Here is a 26,223-nt window from a genome sequence, read left to right on the forward strand (position 1 = left end):
TGCGCTATCCCTACCTTTCCTGGTCTACATAGGACTCCAAACTCATCACAATGTACTTAACTCTGAACTGCCTTTGAGGCAATTAGATATGGACATTTCATAATGCCCTATCCAGTGGCACCCACATCCCATGAACAAATATTTTTTTAAAAAGTGATTGCAAGAGCAGAGTCTGAGGCAGTTCCCCCACCTGACTCCTCCATGTGTCTGCAATGTATCTCTTAGGGTTGTGATGGCACACACTCCACATGCCCGGTTGGCGCTTCATTCATTTATACTCAAAACCTTTATTGACACCTCAGTTGGCACGTTAAGTATTCATTCCACCCAACACAGTCTCACAGTGGCAGTAATGTGTGTCATCGACAAGACATGGTCCAACCACTGACTATTGTCTAAGGAACCTTACCTTCCAAAGTTGCAAAATCTACAACTTCAAAAGACAAGGGCAGTATGAATCTGGGAGCATCTGCAAATTCCCCTCCAGTTCCATCCTGACTTAAAACTATCTGGTTGTTCCTTCAGTGCCACTGGGTCAAAATCCTGAAACTCACTTGCTAACAGTAATGTGGGTATGGCTCCATCTTCTGAATGGAGCAGTTTGAGAAGGAAGGTCACCACCATCTACTCAAGTTAAATAGGAGACCAGAAAGATGGAATTATTGAACTTTCTTGAATGTTGACAATCACTTTACCGTAATTGAGGTAAAGCATGAGACAAAGGGCACTAATTCATCACCTATTTCTAGGTCCAGATTGTTTTCTTTATATTTACTTGTGGGGCATGGGCTTTCTGAGTGGACTAACACTTTTTTACCTGTTTCTAATTGCCCATAAGGTAGTGGTGAGCTTGAAACTTTGTGGCCGTAGTTACAACTCAAAGACTTGCAAAACCATGTCAGAGGACTTTACAGCAGACCCACAGTACTTTTCCAATACCAACTAGCTCTATACTGATCTTAAGAGCAATATTACAGGAGTTGGTCTGTGAAAAGCATTCTTGGGGGGCGGGGGGGGAAAGAGGGACGGGGGGGGGGGGTGAACAGGGGGACGGGGGGAGGAAGCTTTACTATTAGCAGGAAATACAAGTTCCCTCACCGGTTATGCACCAGGCAGTAGTTAACAGAACATTTCTGTATCACTTTAGAGCAGATGTTAGGAAGGACCTTCATTTTTATCTGTAAAATGTTAAAGCAAATTTAGAAAACTTTGAGAGCCCTGCATAGACTTTTATTTAGGCAGTAATCTAGTGGCAGCTGTTAGTTGAACAGATTCCACTGCTAATTCACTTGTGGGATAGTTAGCTGCCAGGGGTGAAGAGGATTTTTCTAATAATTGATCAGGTAAAGTTCTTTTCAGTAAAAATAAAATCTCTTCCAACGGATCAGTAACTGGAAAGTAACTTAGAGCTACTGCAGAAAGGTTTCCAAATTGAAACTTCTAAATTAGCTTGTCATATATTTCAGTCCGTTGTTTTGCCATGTTCCAGTGATTGACTGATTGTCCAAATGAGGTTTTAGAAAAAGAACAAAGGGGTCAAAATAACTATAATTATAATTAGGTGATGGGCTACTTGCCCTCAGCTGAATTTCAATTGTGTAAAAGCTCAAAGTCTGTAATAAGGACACATCTGTTAGCAAGTTATAATAATTAATACACCGTATATTTTCCTAAAAATCTTAAATTCTTAAAAGATCAATAGTCACAGAAAGAAGTGGGGTTCTGCATGGAGCATTGAATTTTTTCGTATGCATAGATATTCAGAGATGGCGTTGCAATCACTATCTTTTCGTATAAAATTCATCTCATCATTGAACTGCATGTTTACATATTTTGTTCAAAATCAATTCTGTTTATTGCCAAGTAGCCAATTAAGGTGTATATAATAGAACTACATAATAGATTTTAAACTGGACATTCATAAGACTCCTGCCTTCAACTTTGAGATTTGGAATCTGTATCTTATTCTGTGGTGCATCTCACTGCATTATGCATCGCAGACTTGCAGTGACTTATTTTAGTGAAACATGTAATGTGGATCCCAAATTGGGATAAGTATGTTTGCGTTGAGTTTGTAAATGCTTATTCATTGTGTAACTTCACTTTTTTTATTACCCCTTCCTCCTGCCCTGGCTTGCTTTCTGTATCGCTATGGCTCTGTGCCTTGGTGTGTGTGCCCCCTGCACTTCCCCCTCTGTGTGTGTCTGTGCACACCCCCCCTCTGTGTGTGTCTGCGCACGCACCCCTATCTCTGTGTGTATGTGTGTGTGTATGCGCCTCTCTCACTCACCACCCCCACCACCACCATTTGTTTTGAACAGTTGGATTTGCCTCTTAGTCTGTCATTTTACAAATGGATGCTGCGGCAAGAAATTTCCCTCTGCTCCCATGACCTCTTCAACATTGATCCAGTTGTAGCAAAATCAATTTGTCATCTTGAGGATATCATAAAACAAAAGAAGAAATTAGAGCAGGACAGATCACAGGTAAGAATGAACAATGTCGGCAAGTTTTGAGAAGATGTGTAGCTTGGACTGAGGTTCTGGATGTAGGTTTGATCGCTGAGCTGGAAGGTTCATTTTCAGACGTTTTGTCATCATACTAGTAACATCAGTAAACTTCCGAATGAAGCTTCATCCAGAGGGTCACTGATACCTAGTATCGTGGCAAAACATCTGAAAATGAACCTTCCAGCTCAGTGAGCAAACCTACGTCCATCAGCAATGTCAATTTGACCATTTTGCTTCCTGGCATCCTTTATCCTTGCACCTGAAACAAGTGCATTTCTGGCATTCTGCACAAAAGAATATCTCTCTTAAAGGGCAATTTTGTTTGACTACCTTTGCAAAAAATGTCGACAGCTAAATTAAATATTATGGGTTAGCGCAATTCCCTTTTTAATAAATATCTCTTTTGCATTCCCCAAAAACATTCTGCTATTCTGTCCGTTCACACCAAGAAGTGGGCACTTTCAGGTTTGAGAAATTCAGAGGAAATGGACCGACAGTTTTCCCATATGTTGTATGACTCTTACTGAACTAATTTTCCCTGTACTTTGAGTTCTCAAAAATGTTGGATATTGCTGTTTTTAAATAGAAAAACGCGTATGTTTGGGGCTCCTGATGAGGAATGTTCATTTATCAAGTTTTCTCATTCATTTATGGTTTATCTGCCAGGTTTTGCAATGGCATTTTGACAATTAACCTGTGTTACTTGGCATGTCCAATGAGACAAACTCCAATCAACACTCATCTTTAGAGATAAGGCAGTCCAGTTTTCATTTTCCAAATTTGTTTTGCAACAAATTTCCCTCAACTGAATTGCACTTGTTGACTGAAGTGAATATCAGGTTGCTGAGCATATTCTCATTTTCCAAATGCTGCCAAGTGCAATCTTGCTAAGTTTCCTAATGAGCTTGTTGTTTAGTTTGTGACTTGAAATGCGACAGTGACCTTACCTTGCAGAGTTGGCTGAGTCTTCGAGTTTGGCAGATGGCCATCTGATCTTCTGTGATCAATTTTCCAAGGGCGATTTGACCCGGTTCTTTTCTCTTTGAACGTCCTGTGCACATTTTGTGGAAAATTAAAATATTGACATTACCCAAGGGCAGGTATTTAGAGCATATAACTAGATTAGATTTAATGTTGTCAATGTGGATCTCTTGATAGAGCAAAGAATGTCTTCAACAGGCTCTGGAAAGCCTCAATATGAATGGCTGCTCTGTAGAAGATCTGGGACTGGACTTCACATTACCTGGATATGCCAGTGTTGAACTGAAAAAAGGAGGCAAGGATACAGTTGTCACCATTCACAATTTGGAAGAATATCTCAGGGTATGTATATAATTTTCATCTGCATAAAGTCAACAGCGAATAAACTTGCACCATACAAGACCTGTGACGATTAGTGTTCCACAGGGGTCGGTGCTCGGTCCACTTTTGTCATTGATATAAATGATTTGGATGATGATATAGAAGGCATGATTAGATTGCAGAAGATACAGATTGGTGGTGTAGTGGACAGTGGAGAAGATTATCTAAGATTATAAAAAGAAATCTTGATCAGTTGGGTCAAAGGGCTGAAGTGGTAGATGGAGTTCAATTTGGATAAATAAAAGATATTGCATTTTGGTAAAATAAGCAAAGGTAGGACTTGTGCAATGAATGGTAGGGCCTTGGGTCATGTTGTAGAACAGACCTGTGGTTCAGGTACCGAATTCTTTTGAAGTTTGCATCACAACTAGATAGGGTGGGTAGGGCATTCAGCACACTTGGCTTCATTGCACATTCCTCAGAGTATAGGAGTTGGGATGTTATGTTGCAGTTGTATAAGATGTTAGTGAGGCCTGTTCTGGAATACTGTGTCCAGTTCTGGCTAACCTGTTATCAGAAGGATATCATTAAGCCGCACAGGGTTCAGAAGAGATTTGTCACATTTGGAGGGTTTGAGTTATAAAGAGAGGCTGGATAGAACATTACAGCGCAGTACAGGCCCTTCGGCCCTCGATGTTGCACCACCCTGTCATAGTAATCTGAAGCCCATCCCACCTACACTATTCCATGTACGTCCATATGTTTGTCCAGTGACAACTTAAATGCACTTAAACTTGGCGAATCTACTACCGTTGCAGGCAAAGCATTCCATACCTTACTACTCTCTGAGTAAAGAAACTACCTCTGACATCTGTCTTATACCTATCTCCCCTCACTTTAAAGTTGTGTCCCCTCGTGTTTGCCATTCCCCTATTTGGAAAAAGGCTCTCCCTGTCCACCCTATCGAACCCTCTGATTATCTTGTATGTCACTATTAAGTCACCTCTCAACCTTCTTCTCTCTAACGAACAGCCTCAAGGCCCTCAGCCTTTTCTCATAAGACGTTCCTTCCATACCAGGCAACATCCTAGTAAATCTCCTCTGCACATATACATACCCTGAGATACTCTTCCAAATAGAGTCAGAGTTTTACAGCATGGAAACAGACCCTTCAGTTCAACTCGTCCATGCCGACCAGATATCTTAACCTAGTCTAGTTCCACTTGCCAGCACCCAGTCCATATCCCTCCAAACCCTTTCTATTCATATACCCATTCAAATGCCTTTTAAATATTGTAATTGTACCAGCCTCCACCACATCCTCTGGCAGCTCATCCCATACACGTACCACCCTCTGCGTGAAAATGTTGCCCATTAGGTCTCTCTTATATCTTTCCCATCTCCCTAAACCTATGTCTTCTAGTTATGGATTCCCCCACCCCAGGTAAAAGACTTGTCTATTTATCCTATCCATGCCCGTCATGATTTTGTAAACCTCTATAAGATCAGCCCTCGGCCTTCAACGCTCCAGGGAAAACAGTGCCAGCCTGTTCAGCCTCTCCCTATAGCTCAAATCCTCCAACCCTGGCAACATCCTTGTGAAGCTTTTCTGAACTGTTTCAGAATTGCAGGCAATATTCCAACAGTGGCCTAGCCAACTTCCTGTAAGCTGCAACATGACCTCCCAACTGCTATACTCAGTACTCTGACCAATAAAGGAAAGCGTACAAAAGCCGCCTTCACTATCCTATCTACCTGCGACTCTACTTTCTTGGAACTATGTACCTGCACTTCAAAATCTCTCTTTTTTTTCAGCAACACTCCCTAGGACCTTACCATTAAGTGTACAAGTCCTGCTAAGATTTGCTTTCCCAAAATGCAGCACCTCGCATTTATCTGAATTAAACACCATGTGCCACTTCTCAGCCCATTGGCCCATCTGGTCCAGATCCTGTTGTAATCTGAGGTAGCCGTCTTCGCTGTCCATTATGCCTCCAATTTGGTGTCATCTGCAAACTTAACTAACTACACCTCTAACTCACATCCAAATCATTTATATAAATTACGAAAAGTAGAGGACCCAGCACCGATCCTTGTGGCACTCCACTGGTCACAGGCCTCCAGTCTGAAAAACAACTCTCCACCACCACCCTCTGTCTTCAACCTTTGAGCCAGTTCTGTATCCAAATGGCCAGTTCCCCCGTATTCTATTAGATCTAACCTTGCTAACCAGTCTCCCGTGGGGAACCTTGTCGAACGCCTTACTGAAGTCCATATAGATCACGTCTACCGCTCTTCCCTTGTCAATCCTTTTTGTTCATTTTATCAAAATCTCAAGTTTGTGAGATGTGATTTCCCATGTGTAAAGCCATGTTGACTGTTCCTAATCAGTGAGTAAAAAGTGAGATCTGCAGATGCTGGAGATCACAGCTGAAAATGTGTTGCTGGTCAAAGCACAGCAGGCCAGGCAGCATCTGAGATGCTGCCTGGCCTGCTGTGCTTTGACCAGCAACACATTTTCAGCTGTTCCTAATCAGTCCTTGCCTTTCTAAATACATGTATATCCTGTCCCTCAGGATTCCCTCCAACAACTTGCCCACCACTGATGTCAAGCCCACTGGCTTGTCCTTACCACTATTTAAGAAAGGTAGTATCACATTAGCCAATTCCAGTTTCCTGGCACCTCATCTGTGACTATTGATAAAAATATCTCAGCAAGGGGCCCAGCAATCATGTAGCTTCCAGCAGAGTTCTAAGGTATACCTGAACAGGTCCTGGAGGTTTATCCACTTTTATGCGTTTCAAGATATCCAGGACTTCCTCTGTAATATGGGCATTTTTCAAGTTGTCACTGTTTCCTGACATTCTATACCTTCCATGTTCTCCTCCACAGTAGACGCTGATGTAAAATATTCATTTAGTATCTCCCCCATTTTCTGCGGCTCCACTCAAAGGCCACCTTGCTGATCTTTGAGGGGCCCTATTCTCTCCCTAGTTACCCTTTTATCCTTAATATATTTGTTAAAAACTCTTTGGATTCTCCTTAACCTTATTTGTCAAAGCTATCTCATGTTCCCCTTTTGCCCTCCTGATTTCCCTCTTCAGTATACTCCTCCTGCCTTTATACTCTTCTAAGGATTTACTTGATCTATCCTGTCTATATGTCTCTATAGGCTTGCTTCATTTTTCTTGATCAAATCCTCAGTTTCTTTAGTCATCCAACATTCCCTCCACCTACCAATCTTTCCCTTTCACGCTAACAGGAATATGCAGTCTCTGAACTCTTGTTATCTCATTTCTGAAGGCTTCCCATTTTCCATCCATCCCTTGACCTGCAAATGTCTGCCCCCCAATCAGCTTTTTAACATGCTTTTCTAATACAATCTAAATTAGCCTTCCTCCAATTTAGAACTTCAACTTTTAGATCTGGTCTATCCTTTTCTATCACTATTTTAAAACTAATTGAGTTATGGTCGCTGGCCCCAAAGTGCTTCCCCCACTGACACTTCAGTCACTTGCCCTGCCCTATTTCCCAAGAGTAGGTCAAGTTTTGCGTCTTCTCTAGCAGGTGCATTCATCTACTGGATCAGAAAAATTTCTTGTACACACTTAACAAATTCCTCTCCATCTAAACCCTTAACACTATGGCAGACCCATACTATGTTTGGAAAGTTAAAATCCCCTGCCATAACCACCCTACTATTCTTACAGATAATTGAAATCACCTTACAAATTTGTTTCTCAATTTCCTGCTGACTCTTTGGGGTCTATAATGCAATCCTAATAAGGTGATCATCCCTTTCTTATTACTGATTCCACTCAAATAACTTCCCTGGATGTTTTTCTGGGAATATCCTCTCAGCAGAGCTGTAGTGCTATCCCTTATCAAAAATGCCACACCTCTCCTCTCTTGCCTCCCTTTCTATTCTTCCTGTAGCATTTGTATCCTGGAACATTAAGCTGCCAGTCCTATCCATCCCTGAGTCATGTTTCTGTAATTGCTATAATATCGCAGTCCCATGTTCCTAACCCTGCCTTCATATGCCATCCCTGTTAGGCCTCTTGCATTGAAATAAAGGCAGTTTAATTTCAGTCCTATCTTTGTTCTCTGCTTTGTCCCTGCCTACCCTGGCTGACTCACTTCTCTCAATTTTTAAAATCACACAACACCAGATTATAATCCAACAGGTTTATTTGGAAGCACTAACTTTCGGAGCGCTGCTCCTTCAGGTGGTTGTGGATGAAGGAGCAACAGTCTGAAAGTTAGTGCTTCCAAATAAACTTGTTGGACTATAACCTGGTGTTGTGATTTTTAACTTTATACACCCCAGTCCACCACCAGCATCTCTAAATCTTTCTCAGCTGTACCAGTCTCTGGTTGATCTTGAACCCCCTGGTCAGTTTAAATCCTCCCCAGCAGTTCTAGAAAATTTCCCTGCCAGTATATTAGTCGTCTTCTAATTCAGATGCAATCCATCCTCCTTGTACAGGTACTTCTATTCCAAAAGAGATTCCAATGATCCAAAACTGTGAATCCTCCTGCTATACACCAGCTGCTCAGCCATGCATTCATCTGCTCTATCCTCCTATTCCTATCCTCACTAGCTCATTGCACCGGAAGTAATCCATTTATTACTACCCTTGAAGACCTCCTTTTCAAATTCCTGCCTAACTCTCTCTCTGTTCTCCCTTCAGAATCTCATCCTTTTCCCTTATGTCGTTGGTTCCAATGTGTAGAGTGACCTCCTACTGGTCCCCTCTCCCCTTGAGAACATTCTGCACCCTCTCTGAGACATCCTTGATCCTGGCACCAAGGAGGCAACACCATTCTGATTTTTTTTTTTGCTGCTGGCCACAAACATCCATCTATGCCTCCAACTTGAGGGTCCCCTAACGTAATCGATCACTTGGAACCCAACAAAACCTTCATTATATTGGAGCCTGTCTCTATACCAGATACTTGATTGTTTGTGCTACCTTCCCCTGAGAATTTATCACCCCTACATTTTCCAAAACAGCATACTTGTTTGAAATGAAGATAGTGACAGAAGACTCCTGCAATACCTGCCTACCTCTTACCTTCCTGGAAATAACCCATCTATGTGACTCTATCTCTGGGTTTTCTCCCTTTCTATAACTGCCATCCATCACACCCCCTTGCTCTTGTAAATTCCTCATTGCTTCTAACTCCAACAGATCCATTCAATTTGATAGGATTTACAACCAGTGACATTTATTGCAGATATAATCCTCAGTAACATGTAAACTCTCCCTAAATTCCCACATCAGACAAGAAGAGCATATCACTCTACTATGGGCCATTTTTGCTGCTTCCAATCTACAGACCCAGAAAATAGCACTGTCATATTCCTCTGCAAAACACTGCTCCAGGCTAACCATACTTATGACTTCAGAGACATATCTCAATAAAGAACCCACTCTATTGTAGATTTACAGCAAGGCTATGCTTAAAACTATTCACTTACCTGTTTGTGTTGTGGGGCTCTTTCATTGGCACATAGGGCATCGAGGTATGGCTTTATATAAGGGTATAGATATGATGAATGGCCGGTGTCTTTTCCTGAAGGGATTTCAAGACTAGGGGACACATTTTTTAAGTGAGCGGAGAGATTTTTTAAAAAGACGAGGCTTTTTTTTTACAGAGAGGGTGGTTCTTATGTGGAATGAACTTCCTGAGGAAATGGACGTGGATGCAATTACAATGTTTAAAAGCCATTTGGATGAATACAGGAATAGGAAAGCTTTGAAGGGATATGGACAAGCTGCAAGCAGCTGGGTCTAGTTCAGTTTGGGATTATGTTCTGTTTCCGTGCTGTATGACTAAGGGGCATATTTTTAAGGTGAGAGGAGAAAAGATTTTAAAACAGAAGTGAGGGGCAATTTTTCATTGTGGCTAGTGTATGGAATGAACTTCAAGAGGGAGTGGTGGTTGGGGATACAGTTACAACATTTGGAAGACATTTAGATGAGTACATGAAGAAAAACTATGCGGAGTGATGTGGGCCAAGTGCAGGCAGGTGGGACTAGATTAGTTTGGGATTATGCTTGGCATGGAGTTGTTGAACTGTTGGAGAGGCAAAAGGGGGCCATTTGACCTGTCAAGTCTGCGCTGCCTTTCAGTTCATCAGTGATTTGATTTTCTTGTATGCCACTTTTGTGCTGGTTACCCCTTATCATTGATTTGCTTGCTGATTTGAAAGCCTGTATACTGAAGGATTGAGCCCTCTGCAGGAAAGAATGCCACAAATTGGCAGCTGTTGGGAGAAGAAATGCTCATCTCTGTCCTTACTGGGCAAGCCCTGACTCTGTGAGATGATACCCTCTGGTCCCAGACTGTCCCACAAGACGAAATAATCATCTTCACTATCATGTCAAGCCTTCCTAGGAATCTCATGTTTCAATAAGGTCTCTCTCCCAAATTCCAATGACTACAGGCCCAACCTACTCAATCTCTTGTCACAAAATCTCTCCAGACTCAAGATCAAGTTGATGAGCCTTGTCTGAACTGCCAAGGGGACCATAGTTGTTCGCAATATTATAGGTCGGGTCTAACCAGTGCCTCTTTTGTCGATAGTTTAGCAAGAATTCTCCAATTTTTATACACTTCTGAAATAATAGCCTTGACTAAAGTCAGTTTGCTGAACATGGGATGCTAGCTTTATGTGATTTTTTTTTTCTCTCTCTCTGGCATGGAGGAACTCCCCAAACTCTCTGCTGCAGATTTCATTTTCAATAATATCATGCTGCTCTGTTCTTCCTTCTAAGCTGTATCTTCACATTTTCCATCTGTCAAATTTTTGCCCACCACCTCAGCCTGACTATATTCCTTTTGTCGCAGCCACCTGTTTTTGTCATCCACAGACTTGGCAGTGGTACATTTACTTTCCTCACATCATTAAATAATTCTGGCCCCAGCACTGATCACTGTCACATTCCAGGTTGTTGACCTAAAAATGTCCCCCTTATCCCAACTCTGTCTTCGATTAGTCAGGCAAATGTTTAATCATGCTTTAAAAATCCCCCCCCAATATTGTGGACCCTTATTCCAGAACCTAATGTGTTGTACCTAATTGAATGCCTTTTGGAAATACGACTGTATTAAACATCTTGATTCCCCTCTCTTTATTCTGCTTGCCATTTTCACTAAGAATTCTGGTTAATTTGTCCAGCATGATTTCCCTTTTATGAAGCCATGCTGAACTCTGCTTGAGGATAACATATATATTTCTAAATTCTGGATTACTGGTGCCGGAAGAGCACAGCAGTTCAGCCAGCAACTGACTGCTCCTTGGATGCTGCCTGAACTGCTGTGCTCTTCCAGCACCACTAATCCAGAATCTGGTTTCCAGCATCTGCAGTCATTGTTTTTACCTATATATTTCTAAATGCTGTGCTCATACATATTTTATAACGTTTTCCCAGTGACAGATGTCTGTAAGCCTATATTTACGTATATTTTTATCTCCTTTTCCTTTTTTTTTGAAGGAGAGTGTAACATGGCAGTTTTCAAATCCTCAAACTTTTCCTAATGGTTCTTAATGGTAATCTTCTACCTCTGCAGCTATTTCCTTCAATATCCGAGAATGTACTCATCAGGTTCAGGGGACTTGTTGGCACTTAAGCCCTATTTAATTCTCCTATATTGTTTCTTTTGTGATAGTTATTGGATTTACTTCCCCCCCCCCCCCCCCCCCCCCCATCCTTGATTATTTCATCATCTTCAAATATTACTATCTTCTACCGTGAAGACTGCAAAGTATTCAATCAGCTCCTAAGCCGCCTTCTAGTTCTTCAATCTTATTTCCTCGGCTTATTTTCTAAGAGTCCTGTGTTCACTTTGACCCCTCACTTTGTTTTGAATCTATTTAACTGCTGTCAGATTTTATGACTTGCTACTTTTATCCATGAAGTTTCCTGTCTTCCTCCTGACTTTTTGGTATCTTTTGCTGGTTTTAAACTTTCCCATTCCTGTGCCTTACCCTATTTTTTTTGCCCCATTGTATGTTTGTTTTCTGTTTAATTTGGTACTGTCCTGAACTTGCTTGGTTAACCATGGTTGCTTTAGCCCCTCCCTTGAATTCTTCCTTACTGGGATATGTCATTTTACTTAAATGACTACTTTTGTTCCTCGCCGGTTTTCTGCTAAACTCCTTTCCCAGTCTACTGCAGTCAAGTCTGCCCTCATTCCTTTGTAATTAGCTTTATTTAAATTTTGCAGAGGTTTATCTTCTTATGGTCCATAAGACTAAGGTATAGGAGCTGACTTAGGTATTTGGTCCATTGAGTTTGCTCCACCATTCGATCAGGCTGATCATCCTGCCTTTAATCCTTTAATCCTTGATCCCTTTATCAATCAAGAAGCTATCGGTGTCTTATATGCATTCAATGACTTGGCTTTCACAATGGGTTCCACAGATTAACTGCCCTCTGACGAAATTCCTCCTCCTGTCCATACTAAACAGTCTTTTCTTCACTTTTTAAGAATGTCCCCTCGGGTTCTGGTCTCTTCTACAAGTTAAAATACCTTCTCCACATCCAATCTATCTCAGCCTCTCCGTATTCTGTAAGTTTCAATCAAAACCCCCTCATCCTTCAAAACACCACCATTCTTGTAAACAAAAACAGAAGTTGCTAGAGAAATCAGAGTTAATATTTCAGGATCTCCTTCAAAACTGTCTTGTAAAGCTCCTCTGGACCCACCCTCCAGCACCAGCACATTCATCCTTAGATGTGAGGGTCAAAACCGCGCTCAGTATTCTAAATGCAGTCTGATCAGTGCCTTATGCAGCCTCAGCAATACAGCTCTACTCTTATATCCTCTTAAAATAAATGCTGTCATTGCATAAGCCTGCCAACTGAACCTGCATGTTAACTTTAGGACTCCCAAGTCCCTTTGTGCTTCAGATTTCTGACACCTTTCCCCATTTAGAAAATAGTCTACACCTCCTCTTCCTACCAAAATGAATAACATCACACATTCCCACATTGTATTCCATCTGCTGCTACTTTACTCACTCTCCTAGCTTGTCTCAATCGTTCCGCAACCTCCGTGCTTTCTCAACACCTCCTTTCCCTCAACATTTCTTGTGGCATCTGCAGACTTCGTAGTAATAATCTCAGTTCCTTCAACCAGGTCAATAATGTGTAACATGAAGTATTGTGGTTCCAACACTAAACCCCTAGTGACCATCTTATCACAGGCTGCCATCCTGAAAAAGGCTCTTATTTCTACACTCTGCCTTCTGTCAGTCCTCTGTCCATGCTAGTGCCTTGTCCTAACATCGTGGGCTTTTACATTATTTAGCAGCCTCCTGTGTCACACCTTTGTCAAAGGCCTTCCAGAAATCCAAATAGATCATGTCCACTGGCTCTCCTTTGTCTAATGTGCTCATTTCCTCTGCAAAGAATTGTAACAGATTTGTCAGGCATGACCTCCCCTTGATTGAAGCTGTGCTGACTTTGCCCTGTTTTACTATGCACTCCCAAATAGTCTGCAATCTCATCGTTAATGATGGACTCTAAAACCTTGACCAACAACCAAGGTCAGGCTAACCAGCCTATAGTTTCTGGTCTCCTGCCTCCCTTTTTAAATAGGAATGGCCACTGTTCCTAGGGTATCTTTTACACTGAGATCATGAATTAAACCTGTCTCTTCACTCATCACCAGATCCAAAATATTCTGATTTCTGGCTGGATCCACAGTATATCGTCCTAAGCTACCCGACATCCCTTTTCTTTCTGCCTATCCTTTCAAAAAGTCATATACTTTGGAATATTTAATTTCCAGCTTTGGTTTCCTTGCAATCATGTCTCCATAATGGCGATAAGATCATGCAAATTAACTTCTAATTTTGCTGTTAATTCATGTAATCTTTGAAACAAAATATGAGCATTTAAGAGCCACTGATTTATTGTGTAATCATGTATTTCCACCCCCTTGTCCCTGTTTGTAGTTTTTCGATGCTTGTACTTGCTGAGCCTTCATGTGTCTCTCTCTTTCTCTGTTCATGTGACCGTGCTGCAAAGCTGCCATATCTTTTGCCTTTTATGTCTGAGGTTGCCCTTTAATGAAACCTCCGCACCCCCCCCACATACACACACCTTGCAATTAGTTTAAAGCTTCTCCTACTCAGCAATTTTTGTTTTTTGTCTTAGTGTGGTACAGGCGGAGCCTGTCCCATGGGGGCAGCTCCCTTCCACTTCAGTCCTAATGCCAATGTCCTGTAAGTTGAAACTCATTCTTATGCCAATTTTGTGCCATATCAAACTTCGCATTTACCTCCTCGATTTTATTTACGCGTGGCTTGGTTAGTAATTCCACGATTATAACCTTATAAGGTCTGCTTTTTAATTAAGTTTCAAATTGTTCAAAATCTGTTAGAACCTCTTTTCTAGTACTTTCAATGTCATTGGTAACTTTGCTCCTATGCCTCCAAATATAAAAATCCAGTGGATTCTCTCATTTTCTGTTGATTCCCAAATCTTTGCAACAGTTCCTAATTAGGAACTATGTGAAATATAAAACACCTAAAATTATTCAGATCATTATATAACTGATGTTTCATGTTGTATCCTTTTCGGGAAATCTTGTGCGTTGCATTTTAATAACTGTTATTCACTTGGAATAGCTACATTTCTACGATCAAATAAAGTTGATTGCAGTTGCACCAAGCAAATGTTTTCAATTTGCCTAGCGGTTTCCCCAGAATGAGTTACATGAGTTACATCAGTGATTTTAAAAGGAAATCCTTATAGGTTTTCATGAGACAGCAATGGTGAAAGATCAGTTTGTCTGCAGCATTGCTGATGACCCTACCTAAGTGTCCTAAATAGGACCTGCTTAGATTGACAACCAGTATTACTTTATTGTGAGACAATTTACATGTTTGTGAGACCATCTACCTGTTTACCATTAGCTATAAGTAGACATCTACTTAGCTAGTCCAAGGCCATCACACCAGGAACAATTTTAAAAATGGGTGCAATTTTGGAAATATTCATTCCCATTGAAGTTGGTTTCCTCAAATGCTCAATGTTGTTTTGATGTATTGACATCCTGAAGTATTAATTATTTCAAGGACTCATGTCATTGGTAATTTAGTCTCTAGTGTTCAAATTCAGCACATGCACCATCTTTTGTTTTGAAGAAAAAATGCATTGTTTTCTAATCCTTAGGGGTCACTTTTGATTAAAATTAACTTTTAACACGGGTTGCTCCCTTTTTGAATAGAATTTTAATTCATTTTTATCATCTATTACTTTAAGAATGGAAGAATTATGTTGTCTAACTTGCTGCCCTCTTCAAGATGGAAAGTATTTTGAATGCTTTCATTACTACTGAAGTGCCAGCTTCAGTTCTTTTTCTTAAATGGCCAGTACTTTATTTCCAGTTGTCAAAGTTCCAAGATCATTGATAGCTCTCTTCATCCCTGCTACTCCATAGCAGACGTGGATTAGGTCTCTACATGCGTTCTGATTTTAGCCCTGTTGTTTCCCATCCCTCCATTGGCAGTATGTTGGACTATTTGCTTCATGTCCAGTCATGGATTTGATGCACTTTCTCCCAGTTAAATGTTATGAATAATGAGGCAGTCCTCTTCAGATCTTCACCGCTGAAGCATGGAACCCTCAGGTGGATTTCATCAATTTCTCTTGCCATTGTCACGTGCTAAAACATAGGTTCACTCTCTTTGCATTCTATTGGACTTAACATTGTAAGGATTGTGTACTTCTGACTCACCATCTCTGACACTAGTCCATTTGTTGTTGAAACTTTAGCCGTTGCCTTTGCAACCTGCATACTCATCACTGCATGACTGAATAGCCCCTCATCCTCTAACCTCAGTAAACTTCAACTTAACCAAACTTCTTTGTCCCCCCTATCTTGTACCACCACAAATTTTGTGCCCTTCATCCTGTCCTTTGTGACTTAGGATGACTCCTAGCAATTAAGTTTCTCCAATTCTATTGGCCCACCCCACTCAATATTGGATCAACTTTTGTCCAATTATATTATCGCTGAAACATTTGACATGTTCATTATTGCAAGTACTTATTCAGTGTAATTGGAGATGTTTCCTTCTGCAGCTGGTAGTATACTGGACCTTGAATGAAGGAGTTTCTAAGCAGTTTGAATCTTTTCGAGATGGCTTCGAGTCAGTTTTTCCACTCCATCACTTGCAGTATTTTTACCCTGAGGAGGTTAGTTTCTTGTGGCAATATACCTTCCTAGTCGAAGGCCACTTCACTGGGAACAACTCTAAAAATTGATGCAATTTGCTGTCATAAATACATAACCGTTCCCATTGAAGTTGGTTTCCACTTAAATACGAATGTTATTTTGATGCAGTGACATTCTGAAGTACCAGCAGTGATTATTGGTTGTATTTAAGACTGCATAAAGCAAACTTTATTGTGCTTCAATAATATTTCTGTCTTGATTACTCAAAATTAAGTCGACTTCTTCAGTTTTCAAATACAAAGTATTCCAGTTGGTGTTTATAACTTTGTACAGCAAATCTATTTTTCAAGATTGATTTTCTTACATGGGACCTCTGCTCTTATTTTAGAAAATGGAGATTAGTACTATTTAAGATACCATGACGTTGTCTCCTGGTGCAATTAAGTATGGAAGTCAGATGTTTGTTCCTAAGTCCCTGTATCCTATTACATATAAAAGAACAATAATGTAAGACATATGTACATAGGAAAAGGGCCATTTCTTCAGTTGTGGGTATGACATTATGCAGTCAGGTATCACCACAGCAGCTGTTCTCCCATTTTGATTTTGCTGGCTAGCAAAACTATTTGTCTAAATAATGGAAAATTAAATGACAGTTTACTGCTGAATGTAAGTACAACTTGGACATTCTGATTGCAAATTTAAGTCCGTTATCTGGAGTATCATCTAAATCTCTTTTTGTGTTAAATGGTATTATGATCCTCCATTCTAGTATTTGCTACTGGCTCTCCAGTAATATACACATCAGTGCTATGATGGTGACTTCCTGCAAATGTTCTTCAACAAAGGTCATCAATTCACAAATGTAGTATTACAGACAGCATGTGCAAGGTACTGTCACATGAACAAGAAGATGGAAATTTGTCTATCTGAGATATTCATAGAATCCCTACAGTGCAGAAGGCGGCCATTTGGCCTCCAAAGAGCATCCCAGCCTGTAACCCTGCATATCCCATTTCCCAGCCTGCACATCTTTGGACTATGGGAGGAAACAGGAGCACCCGGAGGGAACCCACATAGACACTGGGCAAATGTGCAAACTCCGCACACTCGGTCGGAATCGAACCTTGATCCCTGATGCTGAGAGGCAGCAGTACTAACCACTGAGCCACCATAATGTCTCTGATATAGGTATTGATTCAGATGCTTTAATAATCTGGAAATTTAGGGATAGATTTAGTAGCTATATTCTCAAAGAATATCTCATTGAGAAAACGTGACTGGTACACAATTCCGCCTCCAGTTACTGTGTCAAACAAGCTCGCAGACTTGTGCTGAACCTTCCCTCTGCCACATGCCAAACTCTTAACCAGGTTGTGTTCATAACTCCTTGTTTGCTGCACTTCAAATTACATGTTGCAAAACTTTCTCCTTAAGGTGGTGAGCCTGCCTGAAAAGTACTGGTTCAGAAATGCTGCAGTTTTATACTGTGCATCAGTTGATCGATATCTAAGTATGAGAAAAAAGTCATGGTATCTGTGTTTGAGTCAAATGTTTTTAAATAAAATTTAGATTGAAAATCCAACACTACTTGGCTGGCCTTTTGTTGGCACTGTTGAGCCAACTTGCAGAAACTTAGCTGCACCTTCTCATCCAAATTTTAGGCCCTAACCTTAATTATTCAGTAATAATATGCTACTTCTTTCCTTTGTAAATTCTGACTGAGGGAAACAAAAGAATGATGTCCATGTAAATAGGTTAGTTCCTGCTATAATTAAGTACAAGTCGTTCTGCCATAACCCATTTTGTTAACACTAATTCACTATAAGGCGATTGACTAATTGGGGGCACTGCTTCTAAAGTGCAAACTTTTAAATTGTGTGTTTGTTATAATGTGATTCTGGCCCCTTTAGTTTAAATGGTGCTGCCATTACTCAGTTTTCTTAATAACATGGGTTGCATGAGAATGGAACTACTGTGTTCTAGCAGAACTGTTGGTACTGTCACAATGAGATTTACACTCTGTTTCATACCAGGACTGGACTTTTGGATGAAATAATAAACCCTGATTGAAAAAACTTGAAATTAATGGACTTCTAAGCCATAAGTCAAATTTTTATAAGAATTTACCCATGAGAATAAATGTATTTGCAAAATAATGTGGTAGAAAATCTCAAGTAATGAAATATAACACTTGCTGACAAATAAACCGAGATAACCATTGAGTAATTAAGACAGTAGTATGTATTGAGTAAAGTTTGCTTTTACTGCTGTAACACCATTATGACTGAGACAATTAGAACTGGCTTTGCATGAGTTAACTAACTTGAAATCTTAAAAACTTGTTTGATTCAATGCCATAAAATGATAGAGGTTTACAGCACAGCAGTCTATTGAATTCCTGTTGGTTTAATGTTAAAATAACCCAAAACTAATATATCATTCTGCTTACATTTCCTAAGTACCTCTGACTATCTGTTTCAGATATTTATATGATTTTCCATTTAAAAAGTTTGTCTTGTGCCTCTCCCCACTCTGTAACAAAACATTCCTTGTAAAAACCTATATATATAAGAAATTTGAGTGAACCTTTTCGCTGTTGTAACAGCAGTAGTGCTGTTACTGATAAGAAATAGATTTCCACTTTTACTAAGAGTGCATAATTTTGACCACTTGTAGTAAATCTGCAGTGATATAATCCTAAGCAGAAATCATTGATTTAATAACACACTTCCCTCTAAATTCATTTATTTGCTCTGTTAATGTTTTTATTTAACATACAGTTGGATCAGCTACTCTGCGGCTCCAAGTCAGAGGCATGGGACGTGAAAACATTAATGGAATGTTGCAGGCCAGATCACGGATATAATCATGACAGGTACGAATGTTTCATCTGAAGTTGCCTATCTCAATGTATCTGACTGCATTCAACCTGAACCTGCCTCCAGTATCTGCCACACGTTTAGATCAAACCCCAGAGAAACAACAGCATCCATTTCAGGGAATTTTGTTTTGTTTTTCAACAAAGGTTTGGTAGATGATGTGGGATCACCACTCAAAAAGATTACACATGAAGCAGTTCTATTTGGACTGAGATTGTCTGAAGTGAGCAAGTGTTTACAGCCAAAGAGCAAACTGTTCAGGCCAACTGGTTTGCATCGCTGTTTTATGTTCCCCTATGAGCCTGATCTCTTGCTTTTTTTTATGTAACCCCAATAGCATTCGATTTATTATTGTCACATACATACTGAGCTTCAAATAAATCAGACCTTGCATAACCACATCTGGCTGATTGAACAAAATGCGGACAGTAATGTTATAGCTACAGAAACAATGCAGAGAAATATCAACTCTAATATGAGGTCCATTTGGGGAGAAGCTGGGATTGAATATGTTGGTAATGCTTTCAAACTTTTTGTATTGTCTGCACGATGGAAAAGGGTGAGAGAGAGTATATGTCGTCTCCTTTCTCATTTTCTTTTGCCCAAAGTAAAGTTAAATGAACGAACTGCGGATGCTGGAAATCAAACAAAATCAGAAATCCCTAGAAAATCAGGGCAGGTCTACAACATCTGCAAAGAGAAATCAGCTTTCATTTTGGGTCCAGTGACCCAAAGAAGAAGGGTCACTCAACCCAAAATGTTAATTGTAACTTCTCTCCACAGGTGCTGCCGCACCTGCTGAGCTTTTCCAGCAACTACTTCTGTTTTTTGTTTTAGCTTTGCTTTGAATTTGTCAATGCTGTTAGCTTCAACTACTCCCCTTCATAGTGAATTCCACTCTCTGGGTAAGGAGTTTCTCAGGAATCCTTACTGGATTTATTTGTACCTAATTTTTATTGGATATAGTTTTATTCTCACCTGCAAGTGCAAATGCTTACTGAGAAACCCCTTGGTATTCTCCCAAGTTCTGTCAGATCTTCTGTCTTTGAGAAAGCAGATTATGATATTTCCTGACAGGGTATAAGCTTTCCAATCTCATACGTTCTAAAATTTTTTTGCTGCTTACAATGCACTTCTATTCTTACAGTATTGCGATTTAAAATTGTACTTCTAAATGTTCCCTAATTAAAGTTTTTTTACAAACTGACCATTCCTTTTCTATTACATTAGAAATGAACCCAATACGTTTTTTGTGACAACACATCACAGCTTTTAGTGAGTTATATTTTGTAATCCCCAAACCTCTCCATTCACACAGCTATTTTCCAATGCACGTGGAACTGCTCATTGCTCCTGCCCAAAACAGATTGTATCTGCCAATATATGTTGAAGTTCATCTATCATCGCCTGGCAGCCATACAGTTTTATTGATGTTGTCTTGCCCATGTTGCAGCCTGTTTTTATTAATCATGTACACTGTAGGAACCAAGAGTTTGCCATTTAGCCCCTCGAGTCTTGCACCATTCAATTAAATCAAGTCTGATCTATGGCCTAATTCCATACATTTGCTTTGGCCCATATTAGTAAATACCTTTTCCTGAACAAAAATTGATCTGTCTCCAATTTAAAATGAATAACTAATCGAGTATCAAAACAAAAATTTTGAAATTGGACTTTTAAAATATGAATTTTAATCATTTATGTAAATAATAACTGTGGGCTTAGCACCAATCCTTATAGAATACCATTTTGCCACATTTACTTTCAGTTTTGACAATACCTTGATACTTATTCGACTCCATGTTGCCGGTTTCCAGTTCAGTCTCTAATCTACTACACAGTTTATTTAAAATTGAAAATCCAAATATCTAACGTCCACTGTATTATCCTTTTACAATACTTTCTGACATTACTTCAAAACACTTGTCATTTCTGCTGACTTATATTTTCCATTTCTGTTTCTTTTACAGTGTTAAGTAAGGATTCCATTAACACTCCTATCCAATATTAAGCTAGTTGGTCTTTAGTATCCATTTTTGTATGTTACTTAAGGTATAATTGTATAAAGCAGTCACAAAAGCTTATATCATCACAGGCAGCAAACTGCATAACAACCAGGATAAAACCTCTACAGTAAACAGGGCACATTGATTGCTTTCCCAATCGTTTATGGTCTTGCAGTATAACATGATTTCTCCCCAAGATAGACAGAGTAACAATATAATCACATTGGTGTAACTCTTCTAGTATGTGGGTTGTGAAATGTGGCATATCCTGTTCAGCAGTCACAACACAAGTAAATCTCTAAGCTTCACCTTCCCTAGAATTGACGCGTTTGACACTGGAACAGTACAAATGAATTGCACTGAAAGTTACATTCTGATTTGTGGAAACTGTTGTCTCTGGAGGTGCAGACATGACAGAAGGCATCAATTAATTTAAAGTTTGGTGTCTTTTTGTTTTGCTCTTATCTCACAGTCGTGCAGTGAAATTTCTGTTTGAAATACTCAGTAGTTTTGATGGTGAGCAACAAAGACTATTTCTTCAGTTTGTTACCGGAAGTCCACGACTACCTGTCGGAGGTAAGCCTGATCTTGTCACTTCTGTCACGTTGATGTTTGTGTTGGAGAAACATTGAGCTATAAAGTGACATGCTGATGGATGTAAACTATGAAACTAGAATCTTTACACGTTTCTGTATGCTGGATTCTTTCACGTTAAATGAATAAAGCCTTGTAACCACAGTCATAGCCTTTCTCTTGAAGTAGTTTTGGCAGTTGTTCAGTATACGCCTTCATTTAATATTTACTGTTGTTTTCCAAATTTTGTGTGGTTTTGTTATTGGCTGGGCCAGCATTTATTGCCTATCCCTAATTGCCCAGAGGACAATTAAAAGTCAGCCACATTGCTGTGGGTCTAGAGTTGCATGTAGGCCAGACCAGGGAAATCTCTGATTTCTTTCCCTGAAGGACTTCGGTGAACCAGATTAGATTTTAGAATCATCAACAGTGGTTCAGTTTTATTTACAAGTTCAGATCTGCTACAGTGTGATTTTAAACGCATGTCCCCTGAACATTAACATGGAGCCCTGGGTTACTAGGCCATTGATATTACCAAATGCCATCTCCTGCCCTTTCTAGTACAGTGACTACTTTAAAAGGTATTCATTAGCTGTAATGTGTTTTGAAACATCCGGCAGTCATGGGAAATGCTGAATAAATAGAAGTCTGTCTTTCTCTCGATGGTTCTTACACAGTTCTGACTTCCAATTCTATTATGACTTTTAGTTTGGATCAAGGATTGAGAGTGGGAGCCCATTTGACCGAGGCTGTGGCTATCTTGGGTCAATGAAGTGTTGCTCCCAAAACTGCAAAGCAACTCTGTGGATTAAATGTACTAGTTAAACACTGACTTGATGTTGCATTTGATGAAAAAAGCAGTTTGGTTTTGTACTTCAATAAGTTGTTTGTTTTCAAAGTTCAGATGTCTTTCGGGTTTTTATCTAATCTAATATGTGGATTATTTGCAGATATGGGACGAAAGGAAATAAAAGCATTTTGTTTATAACATGGCTTTCAAAGTTTCCGTAAAGATTTGTAGCACAGGTGTGGGTTTTGTGATAGTTGTGGGTATGTGGGTGCTGAAGATGTCACCTAGTTGGGGGCGAAACGTCTGCAAATCAACTTCCCAGCTCAGCGAATGTACCCACAACTATGACAGCGTGGCTTTCACAAATTCCAGACATCCAAAACCATCTGGTAGATAATGAAATACGTTTGAAGTTTAGCTAAGGAAGGGCAAAGCGGTGGTCACTTTGTCACAGCTAGCCCTACTAAGAATGACATAAATTTGTCAACTACATTATTTGAATGATACCTATTGGGCAAGGCACTGAGAGAACTCCCCTGCTCTCCAAATATAACCATGAAGGCATAGTCAAAGCCTCTTCTGAAAAATGGCAAGGCCCAGCAGTACAGCACTGCCTCCATACTGCGCTGCAATATAGCCTAGATTATGTTTAGATTTCTGGAGTTGGGTTTAAACCCTCAGTCTCTGCACTGAGCCAAGGCTGTTGCCTCCATCAATAGTTTCTCCCAGTGTAGAAGGTCTTGTATTCTTTATTGTCTCCATGTTTATCCCTACCACAGCGCGCTCTGTCCTTGTATATCTTGAAGCTTTTCAAATCTCCATTGTCTTTATCTATTTTCTGATATTAGCTCCCGTGCCAGGAGATGGGAATGAGAACCTGACCAAGACATAGTAATAAACACAATGGTAAAGAATCAGTCAGCCCATACCAACATTATAATTTTCAAACACAGCTTAAATATCATCTTGTCCTGAGCTAATCTCATAGTAAGGGTTGCCCATTTAAGACAGGTGAGTAGGGATTTTATCAGAGGATAGTGAATCTGCGGAATGCCTATCACAGGGTTGTTGAGACTGGGTCATTAAGTAATTGAATTTTAATCAGGAAGGGAATTGAAGGCCACGGGGAAACAACAGGAATGTGGAGGTGAGGGTAATCAGATCAGTTATGATCTCATTGCAGAACAGACTCACGGGTTGAATGGTTTGCTTTCGCTCCTACATCTTAATGTCTTGTAAAAGTTTGGCAAATTTGGATTTATTTGTATACTGTGACAAAACTTATGCAAGTTTTTCTTTTTACAGGGTTTCGGAGTTTAAACCCCCCACTCACCATTGTCCGCAAGACATTTGAGTCCACAGAGAACCCTGATGATTTCTTACCTTCTGTAATGACCTGTGTTAATTATCTCAAGTTGCCAGATTACTCCAGTATCGACATAATGCGTGAAAAACTTTTAATAGCTGCTAGAGAAGGGCAGCAGTCATTCCATCTCTCCTGATCACAGCATCTGAATCTTCAAGCTGCCTGTTACAACAAATGACAAAATCATGATTTATTTTCTAAGTGTATCACTGCATCAAGGCAATGTGTACAGCGTACTTGTTGTAGAAATGGCTTGGGTATGCTGCAAATTTTCAACAAAAAGACTTGGATGGTATATTTATTAAAATAGCCCTTATGGACTGAAAAAAAAAGACCCCAAAGTTAATGCAAGATTTAAACAAAAATAAATTCTTAAAGAAGTTCTTGTTAATTTAACAATTATTTGGGTGCAGTTTTTAAATTGCTTTTTTTTCTGTGTGGTATTCAAAATCAAAAGAAAGGGATGTTTTTCTTCCAGGATGACGGATCAATAAAATGTCACTGTGCAGTTTGGTATTGGTGTGTATATCCATCTGGAGCCTACATTTCTGGTGGTTTTTTTTTTGTTTCCAAAGATTAATATGTACAAACATGCAGAAAATGACAGACTTATACCTTGCATAAAATAATTTAAGCTCTGGTTAGTGTCATTTGCATTTTTCTCTTGTCTATATTCACCCTCTCTTCCATTTAGTTTGTCCATTTATGTTTAACTCATCTGCACTTGTGTGATGTAACATAGGGTTCTGCATTTTGTGATGTTTCTTAATCCCATGATTCAGCGACTGGTTAAGCCAAGGGCTTGAAGATTTTAAGCATTTCTTAACCTCCATTGCCCAACAATTGTATCATAGTCTAAAATTTATTTGTTTCCAATATACAAATTCTAGTATTTGCCAGTAGTTTTATTGCAAAATAATAGGACTGTTGGCAGAAGCCTTTAATCTCTCTTTAGATTTGTTTACAGAATGACTTCAGGCAACAATTAACAATACTCAGAAATCCCCTTTTTCCTTTTTTTAAGAATCTGTAGTTTAAACCAGTATCAGGCTGGTTAGTCTGTTATTCAAGGGACAGGTAGCATTTCCAGTTGGTGTAAAACTTTGAGGAAAGTTCCACTTGCTGTTATAGTGGGACAGTTGCTTTATCTTGTTTAATTTACCTTGTTGTAGTTCACTTGTTTTTTGCACTGCTAGCTTTGAACAAAAGTAATAGTTGAGCTCTCTTGGTTTGATAAGGATAGTGCGCCTGTAAACACTGCTCTGTCCAACTGTTCATGTGCTGATTTCTGAAATCTGCAATAACTACTTCATCAGGTTAATGTTTTTACCTGAACATAAATAAATAAAATGTTTGACTCACTTTTTGTATAATTATTTTGTATTCAGCAACCAAACTTTTCTGATTCAGGGATAGTGCCAAAGTGTCTTTTTAACTAAAGTTGTGTTGGAGTTTGAGCAAATAAAGGTGGAAAAATTCAATGTGGTTGTAATGTTTGGAGCACTGTTGTATTCAGTGGCCCTATCGATATTGAAACAAATCAAATGTTTTTTTTAAATTATATCCTTCAATGGTATGATTAATCAATCTGTCCAGCTGTGAGGACTTATCAAATTTAACTCCTTTACCAGGTTAGATTAATAACCAAATATTAAACTGCTATAGTTTAATAACTGCTTACTGGCCTTCAGAGCTCTTATCCCTCATGCCTAGCCAGTTTACCTTGATTCTAACAAATTATGGGTTAATTAGTTTAAAAGCCTATGGATTTTTTTAAGGGAATCTAACATGGATAGGGAGGATAAAGCTATAGCAACTTTAGGTATTCTACTCCCATGTCAAACAAGAAATGAAAGACTACTTTAAGTAAACCTGTTCTCTGAGCAGATATTTAACTTGTGCAGGTACTTTAATAAGCTCAGTGGGACCTACTACACCTGGTTTCCCCTACAGGAAGTCCTTGATCAAACAATTGTCAGTCTGCAGCCAGTTCTTAACTAATAGTGGAATTAAAAACTCAGGATTTAACAGTTCCTGATCTCCATACAGTCTGCTGGGTCTTATGTGTATACCTCAGGAGATGGATATCCTGGATGCTACTTGTTGGTTTGCACATTTTGCTCTTTGTGGGAAGGGGATAATAGTGATAAATTTGGTTTTTTTAAAGCAACATTTGAGTATATTGAGCAATGAAATGATATCATACTCTCTCTTTTAATCTCCAGCATTTAGATTTCATTATTGTTACATTGAATTCTAAATTCAAATGAGCTTAAACTTGTACTATATAACCAAGCAACCCTTTTAGTATACTTGTTGCAGTTTTCATCCATTTTGTAAAAGTCACTGTTCTGTGCTTGAAAGAATATTGAACCATACAGTTAATGCTAGCCATTTACATAATTTGTTGCTTCATCCCTATAATTTGCCTGTTTTACCTGCCTATTTGGTTCATTGCCTGTTACTTTATGAAACATTAAAAAAAAATTGAACTAGTATGTTGTAAATCTGAGCAGATTATTGATTCATATATGGAAAGGAGAGAGATTTTTGTGGTTGAAAGCAAGCCTGTGTGCTAGTTCCACCATGTGG

The 26,223-nt window shown here is 39.4% G+C and overlaps 1 protein-coding gene across 9 annotated transcripts in view; it reads left to right on the forward strand.

Annotated features, from left to right (window-relative positions):
* Window positions 1-24,992, forward strand: part of trip12 (thyroid hormone receptor interactor 12) — a 210,236-nt gene extending 185,244 nt beyond the window's left edge. For 8 of the 9 annotated variants that reach the window (XM_060834486.1, XM_060834487.1, XM_060834484.1 and 5 more), the window contains 6 exons: window positions 2,322-2,486; window positions 3,669-3,833; window positions 15,921-16,034; window positions 18,798-18,892; window positions 21,375-21,478; window positions 23,571-24,992. In XM_060834486.1, coding sequence (XP_060690469.1) covers window positions 2,322-2,486; window positions 3,669-3,833; window positions 15,921-16,034; window positions 18,798-18,892; window positions 21,375-21,478; window positions 23,571-23,767 — 840 coding nt within the window. In that variant the 3' untranslated portion in view covers window positions 23,768-24,992. The remainder of the gene's footprint in view (window positions 1-2,321; window positions 2,487-3,668; window positions 3,834-15,920; window positions 16,035-18,797; window positions 18,893-21,374; window positions 21,479-23,570) is intronic. The other variant, XM_060834490.1, reaches the window with a different exon arrangement.
* The last annotated feature ends 1,231 nt before the right edge of the window (window positions 24,993-26,223 follow it).

This window comes from Hemiscyllium ocellatum, chromosome 13, assembly GCF_020745735.1.
Source record: "Hemiscyllium ocellatum isolate sHemOce1 chromosome 13, sHemOce1.pat.X.cur, whole genome shotgun sequence".
NCBI classification, from domain to species: domain Eukaryota; kingdom Metazoa; phylum Chordata; class Chondrichthyes; order Orectolobiformes; family Hemiscylliidae; genus Hemiscyllium; species Hemiscyllium ocellatum.